The following is a 22,584-nucleotide window of genomic DNA, read 5'->3' as shown; positions in this document are numbered from 1 at the left end:
TTTCAAATGCTTCATATTTATGCTTTAGAAGTCTTATCCAACAAATTCTGGAAAAATTGTCAATGAACAATATAAAGTATTCTTCTCCACGAGGTGACTTTTTCCTTGATGGACCACATAAATCAGTATGAACAAGTTCAAGAGGCTTACTAGCTGATCCTTCCTTCTCAGGGAAATGTGCTCTAGTTTGCTTACCAAATTGACATGATTTGCATATTGTATTTTCTGGAATGTTGATATCAGGAAGATCACGAACAACCTGGAATTTGCATGCTTTCCTTATTTGTGGGAAGCTTAGATGCCCCAATCTTCTGTGCCATAGCCAGTGTTCATCATTTTTGCTTAGATAGCATTGTTGTTGTCCTCCCTTGAGTATGTATAAGTTGTTTGGAGTTCTTATGCCTTTGATCACGGTTTCTCCTGTATCAAGCTCACGAACAACACATCCATTTGATCGAAATACTACTTCATTTCCTTGATCACACATTTGACTGACACTCAATAGGTTATGCTTTAGACCATCAACATACATAACATTCCCAGCTTTAACCTTTTCTTTTAAGAGAACAGAACCTTTACCTTTTATGATAGCAGGAGTGTCATTTCCAAATGAGACCTTCTTTTCCTTTTCTAAGGCATTGTATGACTGAAGTTTTTCTTTATCACCTGTCATGTGTTTCGAGCATCCACTGTCGATGTACCATTAATTTTCTTGTCCTTCTGCATACAAGGCTATACCACATATTTATGTTTGTGGTTCTTTCTTTCTCCATATTTTGGGATCAATGAATTTTGCTCCTTCTGAGATGTTTCCCGAAATTTACTCCTGCATTCAGAATCTTCGTGACCGAAGTTGTTACAAATAGAGCATTCTGTTTCATTTTCAAGAAGTGAAAAGTTATTGTAGGTCCTTTTCATGATCCCCATCACATTCCTTTGATTTTGTGCTTCTCTAGTCATGATAGTCTTGTAGGCAACACATTAAGCAGCTTTGTGTCCAAAGTTATGACATGAAAAACATTGGCCATTAAAGAACTTCTTGCGATTATTGAATCTATTGACCTGGTGATTGTAGATTCCATTGACATTCATTCTTGAAGCAAATTGAATATGATTTACCTGAGGTTGGTTGTAACTTCTGTTCATCCTTGAAGTAGATTGAACCCGATTTACTTGGTGAACTGCTTTATGCCTTTGCTGATGATTTTCAAACTGTTCACTGCTCTTTGCTACATCAAGATAGCTTTTAGTGGAGGTTGACGGCTTCTGTGCTTGAGATGCTTCTTCAGTATATCCAAGACTTGTCTTTATCAGAGGAGAACGCTGCACTTTGATAATTTCATCTAAAGTTTCTGATCCTTTAGCAAATCTGAGATTGAGAGCTTTTGTTTTCTCAATATCTTTCCTTAGACCCACAATTTCACATTCTAGTTTTTCATTGTGTTTTTCTGTTTCAGCAAGTTGGATTGTCAGAGTATCTATAATCATATTCTTTTCTTCTAAACAAATTTTGAGTTTAGAGATTTCTTCATAAAGATTATCTTCATCTAAAGCATCCAAGAAATCATCATCTTCAAAAGCCATCAGAAGTCTATAGTCATTATTATCTTCATCACTATTTGATAAACCATCGCTATCTTCATGCATATAGTAGCTCTTCTTACTTACACTTTGTTTTCTATTCCATTTTGTTGATTCCTTACCTTTATCAAGCTTATCTTTATGAGGACATTTGGCAGCATAGTGACCGACTCTTCCACAAGCAAAACATTTGAAAGGTAGTTTACCTCTGAATCTTCCAGAACCCCGTTGAAGGTTCTTGATAAAGTTTTCTTCTTCCTCTTCTTTTGAAATATGTCCTAATTCATTGAGTTCTTCTCTTCCTAAAGCTTTGAATGTGGCTTCTCTCATGTCTGATAGACCTCCTTTTCTCATTTCGAATAAGATTTTGTGCAGTTGTGTCATAGTGATACTTTGAAGATCCTGCTTTTCTTCTATGGCAGAAACTTTTGATTCAAACTTAGTAGACAAAGATCTTAAAACATTTTCAACTAAAGTAACTTCTCTTATCTCTTCACCCAAGTTCTTCATGCAGTTAACAATCTCATCTATACGTAAGAAGTAATTAGATATACTTTCATCATTGTGCATTTTGAGAGTTTCATATGGAATTCTGGTAGATTGCAGTTTTGCACGTTTTACCTTATTGTCTCCTTCATAGCTTACAACGATATTGTCCCATATTTCTTTGGCGGTTTTGAGCTGCATAACTTTGACAAATTCTGATTGTGACAGACTCCCCAATAATGTATTGATAGCCTTGGCATTGGTTTCATATTGCTTTTTACCTGTCGTATCTGTAGGAATTGCTAATGGAAATGTATATCCTCCTTCCACGATTTCCCAGACATCTGTTCCAAGATATTGAAGATAGGTTCTAGTTCTTACCTTCTAATAAACGAAGTTGCTCCCATCAAAGATTGGTGGTCTAATGGATTCCTTTCTTTCCTAGTTACTCATGATGATAGATCTTCCTTCAAGCGATCAAGCTTCTTCTAAAGGACCTGCTCTGATACCAATTGTTGGAAATAATACTGAGGGGGGGGGGGGTGAATCAGTATTAGCAAGTCAATAATATTTCATTTTAGATTTATATATGCTACTTCAGTTAATCAAACTTGCATGTATATGCAATTGTATTTAAGGCAACTAGTGTATACCCTTCAAACTTATAACTTAGTTAATTCATCATATGTTGATCTTTAATCTGTGCATCAAAACCATATAAACAGTAACCAGGTGCAGTAAAAACAGAACAGACAATCACACACATGAACACAAGATATAAGGTGGAAACCCAATGTGGGTGAAAACCACCTGCTGCAATCGTCTCTATCTTCTTTTAATAAGAAACTTCTTTTTACAATTTTTGTACTGGTGCAGTCTTATACCAATACGCAGGCTTCTACCTGCAGAAGGCTACAACCTTCTCTTTTTTTCCAGGGACCACATTTCATAAATTTTCAGACTAGATCCATCAATAACATCAATCAAACATCAAATTTATCTGCATCAACCAATCTCCTTTGCACCAACCAAAACTGAATCAATCAATCACTTCTCAAAATGTTGTAACTAGAATATAGTAACAGTAACCAGAACCCAAGCCAGAACCCAGAACACTGCAATAGCAAATAGAAGTAGCTAAAGCATATTTTATGAGGTATGCGCTACTTCAATGTGTCGAACCTACGTACATACGCCGTCTGCTCAAGGCGAACCTGCGTATACGCTAATTTGATATGCAGAACTAGTGTGTATACGCGCCTCTGCTAAAGTGAATCTGCGTACAGATCTGTAAATGATGATTTCAACTTTACAACAATCCCAAACATCAGTTATACCCAGATCATCATATTTACAGATTACAACATGCGTCAGTTACTCAGATAAAAGATCAAAACCACACAAAGATACTTCTCTTCAAGCCTTAAGATCTTGACCCATCAATAGAACTTATCCTTCATCAAGTGCTCAGGTTCATCCTTGATTCAGATCCAGTTGTGCACCATAACCCAATAACCTGTATTTTAGATCTTGCTCTTCATTAGATATTCAATTCATGAGTGACTTGGCCTAACAATCTTCTCCTTCTTTTATAGTCTTAGGCCTTACTCAATACCATGGACCAAAACCACTTCGAACCAATACCTTGGACCAAATACCTGGGGTCAACACTTCGGACACGATACCTTGGACCAATACCATGGACCAAATATCACGGACCAAAACTAAGTTTTCGAACATGTACGCGTGTTTCCTTCCGTGAAAGTGCATGTGTACGCTATACGCGCATTTTGGTCTGCGAACCCGTGTGTACACATGGCTTGGTCAATGGGGAACCTGTGTATACCTCTTTTTCTTCATTCTATGAGTCTGAACTGTGATCTGTCATCTGAGCGAGTTGCAATAAAGGACAACACTTGTGTCATAGTGCCAAATCTATGTCATAATGCCAACAACTTTGATTGTCACAAAATAGCATAGTCGGTCACAACATCTAATTGAAAAATCTAGAGAGTATCTTACAAAGCCATACTCCCTCTGTTAAAGTGAACCTGCGTACGGATCTGTAAATGATGATTTCAACTTTACAACAATCCCAGACATCAGTTATACCCAGATCATCATATTTACAGATTACAACATGCGCCAGTTATTCAGATAAAAGATCAAAACCACACAAAGATACTTCTCTTCAAGCCTTAATATCTTTACCCATCAATAGAACTTATCCTTCATCAAGCGCTAAGGTTCATCCTTGATTCAGATCCAGCTGTGCACTATAACCCAATAACCTGTATTCTAGATCTTGCTCTTCATTAGATATTCAATTCATGAGTGACTTGGCCTAATGATCTTCTCCTCCTTTTATAGTCTTAGGCCTTACTCAATACCATGGACCAAAACCACTTCGAACCAATACCTTGGACCAAATACCTGGGGTCAACACTTCGGACACCATACCTTGGACCAATACCATGGATCAAAATACCATGGACCAAATACCACGAACCAAAACTAAGTTTTCCAACATGTACATGCCTTTCCTTCCGTGAAAGTGCGTGTGTACGCTATACGCGCATTTTGGTCTGCGAACCCACGTGTACACATGGCTTGGTCAATGGGAACCTGCATATACCTCTTTTTCTTCATTCTATGAGTCTGAACTGTGATCTGTCATCTGAGTGAGTTGCCATCAAGGACAACACTTGTGTCATAGTGCCAAATCTATGTCATAATGCCAATAACTTTGATTGTCACAAAATAGCATAGTCGGTCACAACATCTGATTGAACAATCTAGAGAGTATCTTACAAAACCATACTCCCTCACAACATGTCAAACAATTTGCAATATACTATGCTTCTGTAGTACTTAGTGCGACAAATTTTTTCTTCCTGCTCATCCAGGATATCATAGCAGAGGCCAAACTAAAACATACACCAGATGTACTCTACTTGTCATTCACACTCCCTGCCAGTCAAAATCCATATATCCTTGCAATTGTAACTCACCACTCGAGGAATATCTCAAACAATAGTCAACAGTTCCATGTAAACATCTCAATATATTCTTTGCTACGATCCAATGCTCATGTCTCGGTTCCATCTGGAACTGGCTCAAGGTGTTCACTGCAAAGCAAATGCATGGCTTGGTATTAACCAAATACATCAATGATCCAATCAATTGTCAATACATGGATGGATCTACCAGATCAGACTCAAATCCCTCAACTTTCTCATATTCGTCACCATAGGAGTTGCCATAGACTTGCATTCCATCATTCCAAACTTCTGAAGGATCTTGATGACATACTTTCCTTTCTCGAGAAGGATTTCACTAGATTTTTGCTAGACTTCCAATCCCAAATAGTAATGCATCAAGCCAAGATCCTTCATACCAAATTCAGAGGCCAACTCCCTCTTACTATGAATAATAAGATGCTCTACACTTGTTAAGAACAAATCATCAACACATAATAATAGTGTCGCAGGCTCACCCTTCACAGCCTTGACATATAGGTTTGGATCAACAACACTCTTAGAGAAACCAAGCCTCGTTAGATATCCATCAGTTCTAGAATATCGGCTCTTAGTGCTTTCTTAGGTCCATACAAGGCCTTCTTCAATCTACACACGTCAGATTCTTTCCCATGAACCTCAAAACCTTGAGGTTTCTCTATGTACACCTCTTCCTCAATTACACCATTGAGGAAGGCAATCTTTTCATCCATCTAATGTAACTTCTATCCCATAAACGAAGCAAGAGAAACAAGATATCTAATCGTGATGTACTTGGCAACCAATGCAAAGGTTTCATGATAATCTTCTCACTCTTTCTGGGAGAACACTATAGCAACGAATTTTACCTTGTATTTGTCAATGCTTCCATCTTCTACATGATTGATCTTATATATCCACTTTGAGGTTACCATAAACTTTCCTTTAGGTCTTGGAACAATCTCTTAGACATCGTTCTTCATAATAGATTGGTATTCTTCCATCATTGCATCCTTCCAAACTTACTAGGTGGCTACTTCCTCGAAGTTGGAATGTTCAAAGTCAATCAACTTAGTCATTAATGTTGCATAGCTAGAATACTACTTAGATCTCTTAGATTCCCTGAAGGTTCCTTGTGGAGCGGAATGTCCTTCTACATCCTGCAAAGTATATTTGAGCCAAGCTAGTCTTTTTCTAGTTTCTAGAACAACCACAAGATCCAATAGTTCACAAGGTTCTGTTGGCATTTCTTGGCGATCTTCATGATGTCTTAAGGATGTGGGAGGACATGTAACTTATTCTTTGGGAACTACATGCTCCTTATCTCCATCACCGGTGTCCATGTGATCTTCTTTGGATTTTCAATAAGCGACATCTTCATCAAAAGTCACGTCTCTACTTACTTCAACCAAAGGTTTCCCTAGAACATAAATCCTATAGGCTTTTGATGACTCATTGTACCCAACAAATATCCCCTTCTTTCTAGATGGATCTAAATTATTTCTCTTATCCTTGGGTACATGTATGAACATTGGACAACCAAAGATTCTCAAATGTTCGAACTGAGGTTTCTAACTGGTGAATGCTTCATCATGAGTCTTATCTTCTAGAATTCAATGAGGACTTCTATTTAGAATGTAGACGATTGTCCTGACTGCTTCTCCCCATAAGAACATTGGCACATCTTGATCATGTATCATTTCCTTCATAGATTCTTTAATAGATCTGCTCTTTCTCTTAGCCACTCCATTATGTTGAGGATTATAGGGAATTATCAACTCCCTATTAATTTTAGCTTCCTTACAGAAGGAAACGAGTTCCTTGGAGGTATATTCTCCTCCATTATATGATCTTAGAGTCTTGATCTTCATTCTTATCAGGTTCTCCACTTTAGCTTTGAATTCCTAGAATTTTCTAAAGACTTCATCTTTTGACTTCATAAGATAGATCCATGTCTTACGAAAGAAGTCATCAATAAAGGGTACATATCTTCAGTAGGGTTTTTTCAAAGAGAGGCATCACCGCCACAAAGTTTCAACCTCGTGGAAGAAGAGAAGTTTCAAAAGAATGCAGGAAAGGCATTACCAAGAAAGTCGACAGATTCCATGTTCTGTTGAGAGTTGTATTAGATAGAAAGCTTATTTTTTTATGGCCTTTTTGGAGGAGGCCAACTTGGACAAAGTCGAAAAGATTGGAAATAAAGTAGGCTAGTGGAGTCGACTAAATATTTTTGTGGGCTTTTGTTAATTTGATTTGATCAACATACAAATGTGTTAACATGTGCCTTACATCGACCAATCAAGAAGCCGACTAATTTATTCAACAATGGTGTTGACTTTTCTTTGATATTTTTATCAATATAATTCTACACACCTAAAGTCGACTATGTCAACATGTCCGTTGGTCGACTAGGCACGAGCATGCACCACTAAAACTAGCCATTTATTCGATGGATTTGATACCATCAACTTGTTCGATTTGCTCAATAGAGCAAACTTTTACCTCAAACCGTTATTTGACTTTGACCAACCAACAAGGCCAACCAAGTCAAGAAAGTAAGTCTACTTTGACAGAAGGCATTCACGAAGTATTTTCTATATTTGAAATCATCATCTTCAACATGTAATATTCTTTATATATTTTAATTTGAGGAATTTAATGATTGGAAGATTGGGTGAGGATACACTTTTTTAACTAGAGTAAAACTAGTCAAGTAGAGCAAAGTTGACATGGACATAGAATCGACTTTAACTCGAATGGTAAACAATTGACAAAGAAGCCACAAGAATCAAATGCCATTCATTCTAACTTGTATTTGTTAGAAACAGTGGACACTGGGACATCACTGAGAGGGGGAGTGAATCAGTAGTGTGACCAAATTATACAACTCTTAACAATTTATACTTTTCAATCATCTTAGCAATCACTCGTGTAATCAACATCATAACTCAATCATGTAAAACATAACATCATAACCATTTTCATACACGTGCAACATATATAAAGAAATCAATCTTCTTTTTATTTCTTTGGAACATACAAGTTTCAACTTGCTATTGCATCATTTCCTCACAAGCTTCTACGTGTAGGTTTATCAGTTGTTTTTGAAAGGAACTTATATCCCTACTTGTTTATCAACATTCGCTAAACGGGACTCTTTCCCCTACTCATTTATCAACTTTCACTAAAAGGGACTCTTTCCCTTGCTCCTTTATCAATTTTCACTGAAAGGAATTGCTGCCCCTGGAATGCAAGCTACGACTTGCTAGCCCTATTGATCCATATTTCATCCATTTCCACACTAAGATCAATAGGCCACTTCTTTTCATATACAAATAAGTTTCTCATCTCAACCACTTATCACAAGCACCATAAAACACCTTCAACAATCTTTGATTACTGAACCAAACTTCCATACACACCAACAACATCAATCCTTGGCAATTTGCTAATTTCACCATAAAAGCCTCTTTGCTAAATACACCAAAACAACATTCACCAATTCATTCTTTGCCTTCTCAAACACCTTTTAGACACCAAAATTGATCTTTGATTCACCTCTGATGCATACTAGCATTATGCATTTTGTTGCACCAACAACCTTTCACACTCTCACAACCAACACAATTGCACAGATCTTGTAAATTTGATTATGCTTATAAAGGAATTTGGACTGATATTTTTGGATTTAAAACTTTAATTATCTTCGGCTCTTTGCTTGCATGAATCTTTTATTTTTTCCTTTGTTCTACTTTTATCAAGTCATCTGTACCTGCTCTTCAAGTATTCAAACACTCATCACCTGCTACTACAAGAAAGATTGAGCTTAGCTGCTCAATTTTGCTATTGTGGAATTTTTCCATAATTTAGTAATGCTCCTATTTTTGGCGAAACTTCAAACTTAGCGTTTCAACGAAATTTTCCTCCAAACATATTCATGTCGCCAAACATTGTCACTAACCCATTCATGCTTGTTTTAAAGCTTTTAGTGTTGTGTTGTTATATTTGGAATAAATGCTAAATTCCAAAGTTGTTGACTCATTCATCCAAATATGGCGTATAATGCCAAAATTCATGTTGTCGACTCATTCATCCAATGGCCTTCGAAGATAGGTTAAAAGCACTTAATAAACGGAAAATTATCACTCCATTGGGCCCATTTCTCTATAGCCCTAAGTGCTTTAATCAGAGGCCCAAAGCTCTTAACAAAACACTACCACAATTAACCTTACCACGGGCCTTTTTCACTTTAAACCCCAAGGGCTTAATTTATATTGCAAACACCTTTGCACCTTTGGTCACAATACTGCAACAAAACCTTGTCCTGGCGCTTGTGCTTTTCACCCCCAACTTTATTTCCCGGCGCGCTTTTAAAAATACCTCTAGGGTGACGTGTCTCGAGCATTCTGTTATTGGCTCTCAGCTCCAATGTCAACTGCCACCATTTCCCAATGCTCTATCAGCCCAGAGCTCCTTTGTTGTGCTCGCTTGAAATATTTTGGGCTTTGGGGACCAGGATGAGGTGTCCTAGTGGGTACGACCACCTACAACTGTGAGCCAATCAACAATCAGCCAAGGTGAGTTGTCTCTGACAACTTGCCACATCCACCTGGCACCTATGCAACCCAAAGCTTTTCATTTTGTGCTCTTTTGAAACCTTCCAGGGAAGCCCTTTCGGGATGACATCATGCTCATATGACTATTGCCACATGGTGCCATCTTAGTGGTGACACGTGTCACTCAGATTTGGCCCCTTCAACCACCCAAAAACAACAAAAATGCATGCCACGTGTCCTTCATACCAACGTCATGTTGACGTCATCTCGAACCAATAAAATGTTGCAACGCGTCATCATTGAGGAGAGAGAATGAGCCTCGAGCCTTTGTTTTTTATGATGAATTTCTTTGTTAATTTTTAAACACAAAAACCACGGGTTCAAGGGCTCACACTATTGCAAGTGCCACGCTAGCTTGATTGCCTTTGTATTGGGCCAATGTTGCCATTCTACCACATCATTCAGGGCTTACATCATCCCAGAGCTTCACTTATTTAGCGCATGCCTTAGCTCTTCCAGGGAAGTCCTCTCAACTTAACATCGTCCTAGGCTTATGTCATCCTGAGCATTCCCTTTTGTGCTCAATTTTAGATCCTTCCAAGGTACTCCCGCCAGGATTACGTGCCATACAAGCTCCACCATTGACCAATAGAAACATTATCTGTTGTTGTGTTGTTAGCCACGTTTGCCTAGACCTTAGTTTAGTCACTCTGCCATAAGCTCTTGTAACTTTGCCTGACTGCCAAACTATCACCAAGTTGACCCTTCTTCCAACTTTAACTCTGCACTTTTTTACTTTCGGGGTCCTTAACTTTGATTGGTAATAACTTCTGAGCCAAAGGGCCATTTGTGGACTTCTATATACCAATGAAAAGTTATTTCAAAGCTCTTTCCACTTGAGTGGGTTACAACTACATTTGTGGTGATATGTTATTATAGGAATGGTTCCAAAGTCTCTACATCTTAACAATTCTTTGCCTTTTCCATACATGTGTTGATCTTCCTTCTTCTTGCAATCTTCTCTGCTTTTGGCATTTCATTACCTTTGATTTGGATACAACACCATTGACAATCACATGTGAAATCCTCCTTGTGCTAACAAAACCTTTGACAATGACAACATATCAATACTTGACATCGGTGAGCACCTCCTTTGACAACATATTCTCACAATCTCCCATCATCTTCTCTGCCTTTGTCATCAATGACAACATATTTCTAACAATATTGATAGTGAATTTTGCTAAATATGTGATTAATTTGGATTATTATGCAAAGAAGTCTTATTTTCACAATTATATGAAGGATAGTTCTTTGAAATCTAAACTCAAGTCATAGTTAGTTGGATTCCGTCGGCATCTAGTCAACCATAATTGTAAAAAATTTTAAGATAGTGAGTCATAGAAAGTTTGAGTTATATTTATCCTTCATGTAATTTATCAAACATAGACTCTATATCTTCTTAGGAACAATAACAAAGCATTTATTACAGTCAGGAAGACAATTAAATATGCAACATACATATAAACTTGCAGCAAAATTAAAGGATCATTTGAGTGACAAAAAATTTAGTACAAATGTATTTGTAGCAACAGAGAATTCAAGAACATCATGTAAGCAGCACATACACATAAAGAGTTGAAGAGTTAAAGATGGTGACAACATTATGTTATATTTCTTAACCCCCCAGTATGAATTTTGCAAAATTGTTCTTGGATTGTGGTATAAGAAAAAGTGGGATGGTTGTTATACAAATGATTCATTTATTTTATGTCTTGATGAAGGACTCCCGGGAATGACAATAACGCACTAGACTCATCCGTAGAGAGAGAAAAAAGGACACCCCCTGATTGGAGAGGATCTGCCTGATGGTTCTTGGTTGAGTAGAAGTCTAAATGGTTGAGAAGACTGCAGAAGATGAACAATTGAGATTTGCACTAACTGGCCATTGGACAAGAAGAAGTCTCATTAAGCCTTGTATACATACATCTTCCTATCTCACTGGAAAATGTTACAGTTGAGTTACCTATGCAGAGCAGTATGGTTGGTTGATGTACAGCAAGGATACTTCTACAACAAGTGGTTATCCAAGACTTTGATGCATCTGGATGAGCCCAGGCATTGAGGGTGGGGGAGATGTTGTAGGGGTCTCTTAGACCTATGTTTGTCATCATATATTATGTATGTGTAAATGTCAATAATCCTCGATAAAGGTGTAAGATAAAGTAAATGGGTTGTTGAGAGCGAGTACAACCACTCCAACCACATCTCTCATGTATAAATATACACTAATTCTAATATAAACATGGTTGGAATTCCTTCCCAAAGTTATTGTTCTTTGTGTATGTTCATGTGTGTTCTTGTTGATATCAATATGTAGCGTCTTCTTGTATGATGAAAGTATGTTTATAACATATATCCTGAGCCATAGGATCATTTGCTTCCTACATCTTGTATCACACCTATAGCTTAGGCCCAAGCATTTTGTTTAATTTACATTATTCTCTAATGATGGCAACACACCAAGTACAGGGAGAAGAGATACATACGAGGGTTCACACCAATTTTTATTCACAAGTGTGCAAGCATTGTGTGTGTGCGCTAGCTAATTGGAATGTTGTCTTTGGAGTGCAAATCTTTGAGTTGATGTGATTGCATCCTCCCTCACTCTAGTACTAATAATGATGACAAAGTCAGGGTCATGCCTTGTGGGTCATCTTTGGTTTGTGTCATTATCTACCTCATGTTATAAACTCTTAGTATACTCTCATATCTCTCTGTTGGGATTTCATTCCATATTAATACCCATCTTCTGAATTGTTTGTGTGTACATTATTGTTGGGTGTGTATTATAAACAATCCCACATATATAATAATTGTGAGATGGCGATGCTTTATAAGGAAATCCTTGCTCCATAAACTTTACCAAACTAGAAGTTAGTTTTTGGGTGTAAGTTCTCATACTGGGGCAATAACATCCTCCTTCACTCTAGTACTAACATTGTTAGCAAACATAATGCCATGCTTTATGGGTCATCTTTGGCTTGTGTTATTACAAGGTAGAGCTTTATGTAGTGGCATATCCCCATATTGGGATTCATCCCACATCAACGCTCCTCTTCTAAATTTCTAAATTGTGTGTGTTTTAACTCATCGTTGGGTGTGGGTATTGTGACTAATCACATACACATACAAATTGTGAGACAAATGGTTTGCAAAAAAATTACCCACACCAAACTTTTTGCCAATTCTAAAGTTGGACTGGGGACATTGCATTAGTACTCTTCTTCTAAATTATATGTTAAAATTGTCGTTGGGTATGTGTCAAGAACAAACTCATTACATAACATTTGTGAGACAAATATGGTTTATAAGGCTTACCCACAACAAAAGATTTTCCAATTTAGAAGTTGGATTTGGGGTGCAAGTCCTCTAGTTGATGTGATAGCATCCTCCCTCACTCTCATACTAGCATTTTTTTATGGTTTCAATGGCATGCCTTGTGGGTCATCTTTGGCTTGTGCACTAAACTCATAAGACACCCTAAGATTCCCTTAATATGATCCATCTCAAGGTCCTTTTAATTCATGTTTACCTCTTGTTTCTATTATGATAAGTTTTTACATATACATTATCCAATCTAGCTTTCCCAAGCTTGAATATTGACTCTTATAAGCACCCTTTTCCTCAAACCAACTATTCTAGAATTGAGGATCGCTTCCTATAATATCGATTTTCTAGTTTTTTCACCTCACGTCAGTATCTTAATGAGTCTTTATACTATTCAAGATGTGTTCAATCCCTAGTCATTTGAAATTATGTTGTGTTTCCACTTATAACCTAATGGATCACATCTACATTTCTTTAGACACCAAACCCTACTTTAAATAATCTCGTTTTAGCCTAGTGGATGTTGCACTATTTATTCTATAATACATTTCTAAATTCTAACCACATAACCCCATACGATGTCATTGCAATTATGTCATTTTCAAAACCATGTTCACCATTTTGTTTTGGAACCCTTGCTCAGTGTTAACTTCATTGTCCTAACTAAATTCTCCTATATCATAAATTAATTTTATGATAATGCCATGGTTGTAACTTGCAATTTCTTGTAGCATTTCTTAGAATAAGTAGCATAAATATACGTTGGAAAACAAATAAATTAGCACACTATATCATGAATTTAGCATATCATTCCAAATGGCTGTGGAAACAAAGTCTCACTAAATCGGAAGTCTTGGGTTCAAATCTTGTAGTTGGACATGATCAAGATGTAGTCCTACCAAGCTTACCAAAAAAAACATATCATTCCAAAAGAGGCCCCCATTAACACGATAGTTACATGTCGCACTCTACTTTTGTATTTTTCTTTTTGGCTCTTTCTTTAGCTTTGCTTTCAAGAAGGTGAGATGAAGCCATGCTTGCATCCATGAATCACATAGGCTTCCCCCAAGTTGATAAATGCTCCCCACATATTTTTTGGAACCATCAAATATCTTCAAATTTATGATTTCTAAAGCAAACTTCAAATTTGGCATATCGTCTCCCTTATTTCCTAAGGAATTGTTCTCAAATGCTTCTTTGATACATCCTTATTATTAGTTGTTTGTATTACTCTAGTTAGCATCACTATTTACTTCTTTAAGTAGCCTCTTAGACATTTTATTATCATACTCACATAAGGAGTTAATGATAGGACCCAAAATCCTTGTCTAGTTTGCATCGAAGGCCATTGTTATGAGGATAGAAAAGTGTGTTTCCTTTCATTATTGAGGACCTACTAAAATGTTATCCACAAGTCCACTTCTCTTCTTGTGCTTGTGTTTCTATGTACATTGACATAACCCTCATCATTACATTAATTGGTAGGTAGTTCATCACTTGTTTATTGGCTAGACTTGCTTCCTACATATGTTTGCTAAGTTGCTTGTTTATTTTATTTAACCTACATGCTTATAACTTTAAGGCAATTAAACAATAGCAACTACATTCATACAATTAAATGTATAACTTATAGCAAAAATTTCCAACCCTCAAAACCATGCAGTAGAATAGATCCATCTTAACCCCAATCAAGTGCACTTGAGGTTTTGATCCCTCTAGGCACTTGATACATCTAGAGTTCAAAAAGATATATATTAACCCAAGAACTAAACACACATACATGTGTACAATAGCCAACATTAGCCCCACTCAACTTGGAGAGCACCAAAAGAAGTGTTACACATATGCACAAGTGCATGTTTCCGCAATGTACACATCATCCCCACTCAAGTTGTAGAGTGCCTCATTTCTCTTTACACATCCACTGTCAATAAATACCTAATTACTTAATAGAGCGCCTATGTTGAATTGCTTTGATCTAAAAATATAAACAAAGACCAATGTTGAGATCAAAATGAAATGATTCATTTTTCTGTCTAACTTTTTAGTGAGTAATTCTTAACTTAATGAGCTGTTAAGTTTCTTGATTTACAAAACTAGATGTTTTTCCATGTACACCAGTGAAATAGCAAAATCATCATCAATATAAGTATTATTGTTTAATATACATTTTCTCCATATTCCTTTCCCAATTTAACTCGTGTTAATCTTGAATTAGTTTTTGTTTAATTCAAAATATCATGATTCGTTATTTAAAGTATAATTTTTTATTTTCATACAATCCAAAAAATTGTAAATTTCCAATTATAAAATTATTAAACATTATAACATTAATAATTAAAAGACGAACTTCAGATTCCTTTGGTCTAAGAATAGAGCCTTTGAAGGAATCCCTTTAGTTAAGTGGTCTAAAATTGCCATGCCAAAGAAACTAGGAGGTTGGGACCTCAAAAATATATATCAATTCTCTTAATCATTAGCCACAAAAAGTTCATGGAGACCTACCCACAAATTTTCACTAAGGGCCAAAGTAATGTGTTTTAAATATCTAAACGGTCTCTCAATGGAGGACTAGTACCAAGCTTCTTGTAAATCCTCAACAAATGGATCTGTACTATGGAAGGCTTTGGTTGCATCTTTTGCTCTTATTGGTCCTTGGACAATTTGGAAAGTGGGGAATGGCAAAAATGTGCTAATTGGTCAAGGTTCCAACTAAGAGCCGACGAAGCCTACCACCTTTCTAATAGTCTTGTTTGGTCTCTCCATGGAGTGAGTATCTATTCTCTAACTAATACAAAAACCCAATACCCTCAAGGTTTGGGTAGGATGAGATGGAAATTTGAATCAAATCTTAGCCTTACAAATCCTAAAGTAGTCAAATGGCACAACTTTATAGGAAATTTATGTTCCTACCTTATTAGGTTGTTAGAAGAGGAAGATGCTTAAATTTGGTCTAAAAATCCCAAATTAGGCAATTTTACAATAAAGTTTGGTTATATTGTTCTAATTGAACTTCAGTTTGTGAGAGAAAAAATGTTCGTGGAACATTTTGTGGAAAATTGGGGCCCATCTAAATATAAAATAGTGATTTGGATTGCCATTAATAATAATGAAGCTTCTCACATGGGACAATGTTGTTAGACCCAATAGATGTCAAGAGTCGTGTAATATTGCGATAAGTTTTATTTTATTTATTGGAATACATAGTTGTTTTGATTAAAAAGTATTTAAATGACTTAAATTTTGGCAGCCAATAGCATTAGGACAACAAAGAGTTTATTGGCGTTGATTTTGGAATTATTGTTTGAATGTTGAGTACAACAACAGTTGTATGCGTATTTATGGAAGTGACATTGTTTATTATGTTTAATTGTAAATGTGTATGAAGATTTATGAGGTCTAAGAAGTAACCAGCATGGGTACGAAAATTCAATTTGTTGTGTGAAATGATGGACTACCTTAATTAACGTTTAATGGATTCTTACAATGAGAGAAGTGGGGATTACGTACAATAATGAATATTAAATCAATGTTGATTATAATGAAACAATTGGAGCATTTTATAATCCATTAACCTAATCACACTCTGCCTCATTTGGTTAAGTACAACAAAACAAAGATTTCAGCAAATGTTTAACAATATGTGTTCCTTAAACTTTAGGTCTCAACAAGTTCTTATAATTTTGTTATAGGTAAGCAATATTAATCATTTTGGTTTAATTTTATTAGTAATTTTGTACCGATAGGAAAGAGTCTCATGGTTCTATAAGTGGATTAGTCTCTTAACCTTTGACCATTACATCTGCACATTTTTTTTTGCCTCTACAAGTGTCTCTTTAATATAATATGCTTTATATGGATTATTTTTCTTTTTATGAATTTCTTTGTTGGTTTTCATTCATGGGTAAATTTTTATCTTTTACTAAATATTAATATATAAATTAAATCTATGAAAACATTGACCCAACTTTCATTTTATCGTTGTTAATGGTGTTGGAGTGCTCTTAACAATATTTGATCTTTCCCCTTTCAAAAGACCTGGTTTCCTGTATTGATAATTACTACCTGTCTTATCTAAAGTTGTTCATTTTAATCCAATGTCTATTTTGAGATTTCTTTTACCTAAAAGAATTATCTTAAAATATTTGGAGTGAGTTATACAAGGTTGTAATTTTATCTACTTTATTATGAGTTATACAGGGTTGTAATTTTATCTACTTTATTATGAGTTATACATGGTTGTAATTTTCTACGACAGTTTCTCTTAGCTCTCTATGTGGACCCAAGTTCAAACTTTGAGTTGAAGTTGGCCTATGACTCAGATTGTACTTTGGCCTAGATTTAGAATGAGGCTTGTTGTTGGTAGACTAGCCATGATTTTGGGGTTGAAAACCAACAAGACTATGAGCCCGGGTTGCACAAAGGAGGTAAAACTTGTTGCACCTTGAATTATGTGGGTGTATTGTTTTATGCCTTGTACTTTTAGGCTCCTGCACATGGAGCTTGAAGAGTGGACTTTAGGATCATTAAAATTAGAACAATTTCTTGTTAATTGGTGTCCATAAACAAGATTTTATGTTTTCCTTTCATTGTAAGACTTCAATTTGGATCCCCATAAGAACTTGAATTCAGAGTTTGACTCAAGGTTGGCTTGTGACTTGGATTGTGGTGTGTCTTAGAGTCATAATAGGGTTTGAAGTTAGCAAACGATTAGCATGAGATTGAAAACCAACAAGGCCACAACACTAGGGTGCACAGAGAAAACAGAACTCGTTACACCTTGAACTCTATGGGTCTACTCTTGTACAGGTTGTTATGGTCCTTTAATGAGAAACAATGTGGGTTTAGGCTTCTTGACATGGAGCTTGAGGATTACACTTTTGGGTTTGAATTAAATATTTGACAAAAATATATATCAAATTTACACTTTTGGGTTTGGATTAAATATTTGACAAAAATATATCTCAAATATATTTCTTGTCAATTGATTTTAAATATACTCTAGCCCACTTTTTCTATCCATATTCAATATTATTTGTGATAATTAGAACAATTTCTTGTCAAATCTTGTCGATAAACAAGATTTGCTCGCTTTTTTACAATTTGGCTATGACAACTGCCTTCATATCATTGTGAGACTTCAATTTGGCTCTCCATGTGGACTTGAGTTGAAAGTTTGACTCGAGGTTGGCTTGTAGGATTATAGTTTGCCTTAGAGTCATAATAGGGTTTGAACTTGGAAGAGCACTAATAAGAGATTGAAAACCGAAATGTTCCTCTGAAATTATTTCACTTAAAATCAGCTTTAGCTTAAGAATGATCACTTTGGATATTAATTTGTAAATCACATTACAAAATTAGAAAGGTGAACTTCAGATATTTTTGGTTTGGGAATAGACCCTCCAAAGGCATCCCTTTAGTTAAGTGGTCCAAACTTTCCATGCCAAAGAAACTGGGATGTTGGGGCCTCAAAAATATCTATCAATTCTCTCAGTTATTAGCAACAAAAAGATTATGGACACTCACCCACAATTATTTGCTATGGGGCAATGTAATGTGTTCCAAATATCTTAATGATCTCTCGATGGAGGAATGGTACTGTGCTCCTCTAAAATCCTCAAAAAATGGATCTATAGTATGAAAGGCCCTGGTTGCCTCTTTTTCTCTTTTTGGTCCTTAGACAATTTGGAAATTGGGGAATGGCAAAATTATGAGAATTGGTGAGGATTCATGGTTGGGAGTTAGCGAAACCTACCTCCTTTCTGATGAGCTTGTTCAATCTCTCCATGGAGCAGGTATCTATTCTCTGGCTGATACAAATGCTTAACCTGGGCAGGAGGGGGAGGAAATCTGAACTGGACCTTGCTCTTACAAGTCCTGAAGTAGTCGAATGGCAGAAATTTATAGAAAATCTATGCTCCAACTTTATCACACTGTTAGAAGAGGAAGATGACAATCTTTGTCAGTCTGAAAATCCCAAATCAAGCAATTTTATGGCGAAACTTGGTTATATGTTATGATGGAGCTTTAGTTTGTGACAGAAAAAAATTGTAGAATATTTTATTGAAAATTTGGAGGCCATATAACTGTAAAATAGTCCTTTGGCTTGCCCTTAAAACAAGCTTCTTACTTGGGACAATGGTGTTAAGAGAGGATGGTTAGGCCCAAATAGATGTTCTCTTTGTAAAATTGATGTAGAGTCAATTTCTCATTTATTCATTTCTTGTCATTATCCATCTCAAGTGAGGAATCCGATGATGTGGTCCTTTTCTCCAAAAATAGCCTAAAACAAATCTTCTCTGGAGGACTGCATGTAGGATTGGATACAAGATGGTGAAGTTAGGGAGTATGGATCGTTTCCAAGTGTCATGGTTTATTTTAATTGGTGGGTCTGAATCACTTGAATTTTCCAAGGATGTGAAATTCCTATGGTAGTAATAGCAGGTTTGAGTGAGAAGCTAACCAAAGAATATTGGATGGAGCCCATCTAGAAGCAGAGGGCTCTTGAAATGCCTATTATTGATTTTGATATCACTTGGGGGTTCTTCGATGACGCAAGCCAAGGTGACCTGCCCAAGTGTGGGGTTGGAGTGGTTCCATTCTTGAATCAAAATCATTGTTTTAACATTAAGTATGCGCCCAGCAGAGGTTCCAACACTAAAGCAAAATTCTCAGCTTTGTGGTGTCTCCTATAATTTGCTATTACAAAAACAGACATCAAAGACCCAGGTGATAGTGGAACTCAAAAACAGTTATAGATTGGGCCTGTAAGCATATTGTGGTGGAAAATGTAAGCCTTGGCCTGCTGCTTCGGGACATTCTTTACTATCTACAATCTTTTCAGTGGTATTTCGTTAAACATGTATACAGAGAATTGAATAAAAAAGTTGATGAGCTTTCAAATGTGGCGCTTTTTCTGTGCTCAGGATTTTCCAGCCTATATGTATTCTAGTATGGTCAAGAGTCGGAAACTATGTAGTTCCCATTTTTAATTTGTCTTTTAAATGGTGAAAATTATGCGTAGTCTCTAAAGACAGTTAGTCTCTGTATTTTTGGTCTATCTTAGAACATTTTTTAGGGTGTGGTCAGTTTATGTTTTGTTTATGAGATCCGGTATCTATATTGGTCAGTAAAGTTTGGGACTCAAGCTCATTCTCGCGGTCAAGTAATCGAGGTCTAGCTGAAAAGTAGTAGATCGTCTACGAGAATTTTGTGGAATGTTAATAGTCAAATGGCGAGCATTGGAGTCAAATTATGTTTTGGTTGTCATTTTCAGGTGTAAAGCCCAGTCCATATAAATGGCAACATGTATAATCAACTATATAATTATAATGATTTTTCTTTGGGGAAAAAATTATCTTAATTTATTTTTATTTATTTAAAATTCATTAAAAATATAAAACACAAATAATTAATGATTTTTATTTATTTAAAAATTATTAAAAAAATATAAAACACATGAATCTTACATAATTTTAGATGTGTATAGCAAAATTTTAATTTTTTAATGTCAGTATAAGACAGCTTTTTCTCCCTCATAGTCTGGGGCTTTTTTTTCACTTACACATGTAAACTTATTATATCATAATCACCAGAAAAGGGCACAACTTATATTTCACCAAATCCACATAAAAGGGCACATCGGGTCAAAGCTTGAGAATATATGTTGCCAATTTATAGTTTTTCTGAACTTGTCCAATAATTCACTGGAAGGCCTGTACTGTCTAATTCAACTTCAATATCTATTCACGCAGATAAATATTTCACTGTTTCAGCAAAAATCTGAGTGTTGGAAGCAATAACTAATAGATGCTGTCATCTAGACCTTTTCCTAGACACTAGAATTGCGAAGGACAAGATCGGCAATAATGGATTCTCGATCTAATATTGCTGGGAGGATATAAAGCGCTTCATTGTGCCCGAATGTGAGAAGAATACAGTGTATGCAGGATCTCTGTTCCAACACCATGGTTTACAAATTGCCATTTGCCCATCTTGCATATATGCAGTAAAATCTGTATCTGCAACCCAATCAAGAAAAGTTGCAGAGAGCAAATCACTTATGACTTTACACATGATGCGTATGCATTATAGAGCAGGAAACCTTGCCAAAGCAGAGGTGAAGGACAATGCGAAGAACAGTGATGGATTTGACTTATTTCATTTTTTGTGGCCTTTTAAACTTCTTGGGTAGCAACCAAAAAATTGGATGCCGAGTTCCAAAGATTCTAAATAAATTTTCCCAGCCCTTTTTGAATTGCAATCCTTCCGCAGCTCCCTCTCTGACTTTAAGGGAGTCAATATAATTCTGACCACTATAAAGCAACTGAACCTGTTGATAAAGTAAGACTCCTATCCCAATAGACACGGACAGACTGGCTATAATAAGATACATCAAAGCAATGGCCCTAGCTGATAAAACAACAGAACTGGTCATCAAAGCATCTATGAATGCTCTGACAAGGTGAACTAGATTGGTTGACCTGAATTTAGATGTGAGGTTAATTGGAACATAGAAGAAAGTTGGCCATATCCACAAACCTGCATAAGTTGACACTAATAGTACATAGATATTACTAATTAGAGCAAAGAAGAGGAAGGTGATGAAGTGATGATGGTTCGCTGCTCCAACACAGTTTCCAATCTGAAAGACAGAAAAGCAACAAAAGCTTCCATCAGGGAAAATGCAAATGCCACTGAAGATAAATGGAGATTACACTGAAAACAAAGGAAGCAAATAAAAATGAGGGATTACAATTTCAGGATTGTATTTTCTATTATGAAATATTTATTCTTTGTGACTTTTATTTCGATGATATTTGCAATGTTCCACCAAGTTTCCAGGACGTGGGGGCGAGGGAGCGGGGATACGCAGGAGCGACCTATGCAAAAGCTCCCCACCAATTTTTAGGAAACATGGGGGGACGTCGGGGTCTTAAAAACTTATAAATATAAAAATATATGATATATCATTGAAATTTTAATATTTATAATGTAACTGTCTTTATCATTATATAATATATAACACTTACATCATGAAGGATAAATGATAAATCAATGAATCATATAACTGAAGTCTGAAACAAATTTAAAACGAAAAGCATGATATCATATAATCATACATCATACATGTAAGTTTGTAACTGTACAGTGTAACTACTAACAATGTACAATGAAAATAAATGTTTAAAGTTTTAAAGTTTAAACCATATTGAAGTTCCAACTATGAATATTGAATATTGAAATAAAAGTCAAGTCTGATACATCAAGAGTCAAATTTTTATAGAGTCAAGACTCAAGTCTAATATATCATATATCAAGATTCAAAATAAACTGAAGTCTAAAACAGAAAAGCAAATTTGAAAGGACGACAAAACGACTGAGTAGAGCGATATCATGAAAAGATGAAACAATGTGAAATGAACATTGAAAATAAAGTTTAAACCCTTCCCGGTTCATAAAAATTAGGATTTTTTTGTTTCATTAAAAAAAATTGCGATTTTTGTCTAGCGAAACGACCCCTCACAACCCCTTTCGCCTATGAAACAACCCTCAGTCATTCCCAAGTCCCTGGA

General features: G+C 35.9%; 1 protein-coding gene across 1 annotated transcript in view; it reads right to left on the bottom strand.

Annotated features, from left to right (window-relative positions):
* Nucleotides 1-20,617: 20,617 nt before the first annotated feature.
* LOC149145670 (protein S-acyltransferase 11-like) overlaps nucleotides 20,618-22,584 on the bottom strand; it is a 222,231-nt gene continuing 220,264 nt past the window's right edge. The window contains exon 6 of the mRNA XM_089447556.1: nucleotides 20,618-21,653. Within this exon, the coding sequence (XP_089303682.1) occupies nucleotides 21,165-21,653 (489 nt within the window). The 3' untranslated portion in view covers nucleotides 20,618-21,164. The remainder of the gene's footprint in view (nucleotides 21,654-22,584) is intronic.

Source organism: Pinus tabuliformis, chromosome X (genome assembly GCF_031772625.1).
Source record: "Pinus tabuliformis cultivar Carrire ecotype Pingquan chromosome X, CPIR1, whole genome shotgun sequence".
NCBI lineage: Eukaryota > Viridiplantae > Streptophyta > Pinopsida > Pinales > Pinaceae > Pinus > Pinus tabuliformis.
This window is presented reverse-complemented; position numbering and strand designations above follow the sequence as displayed.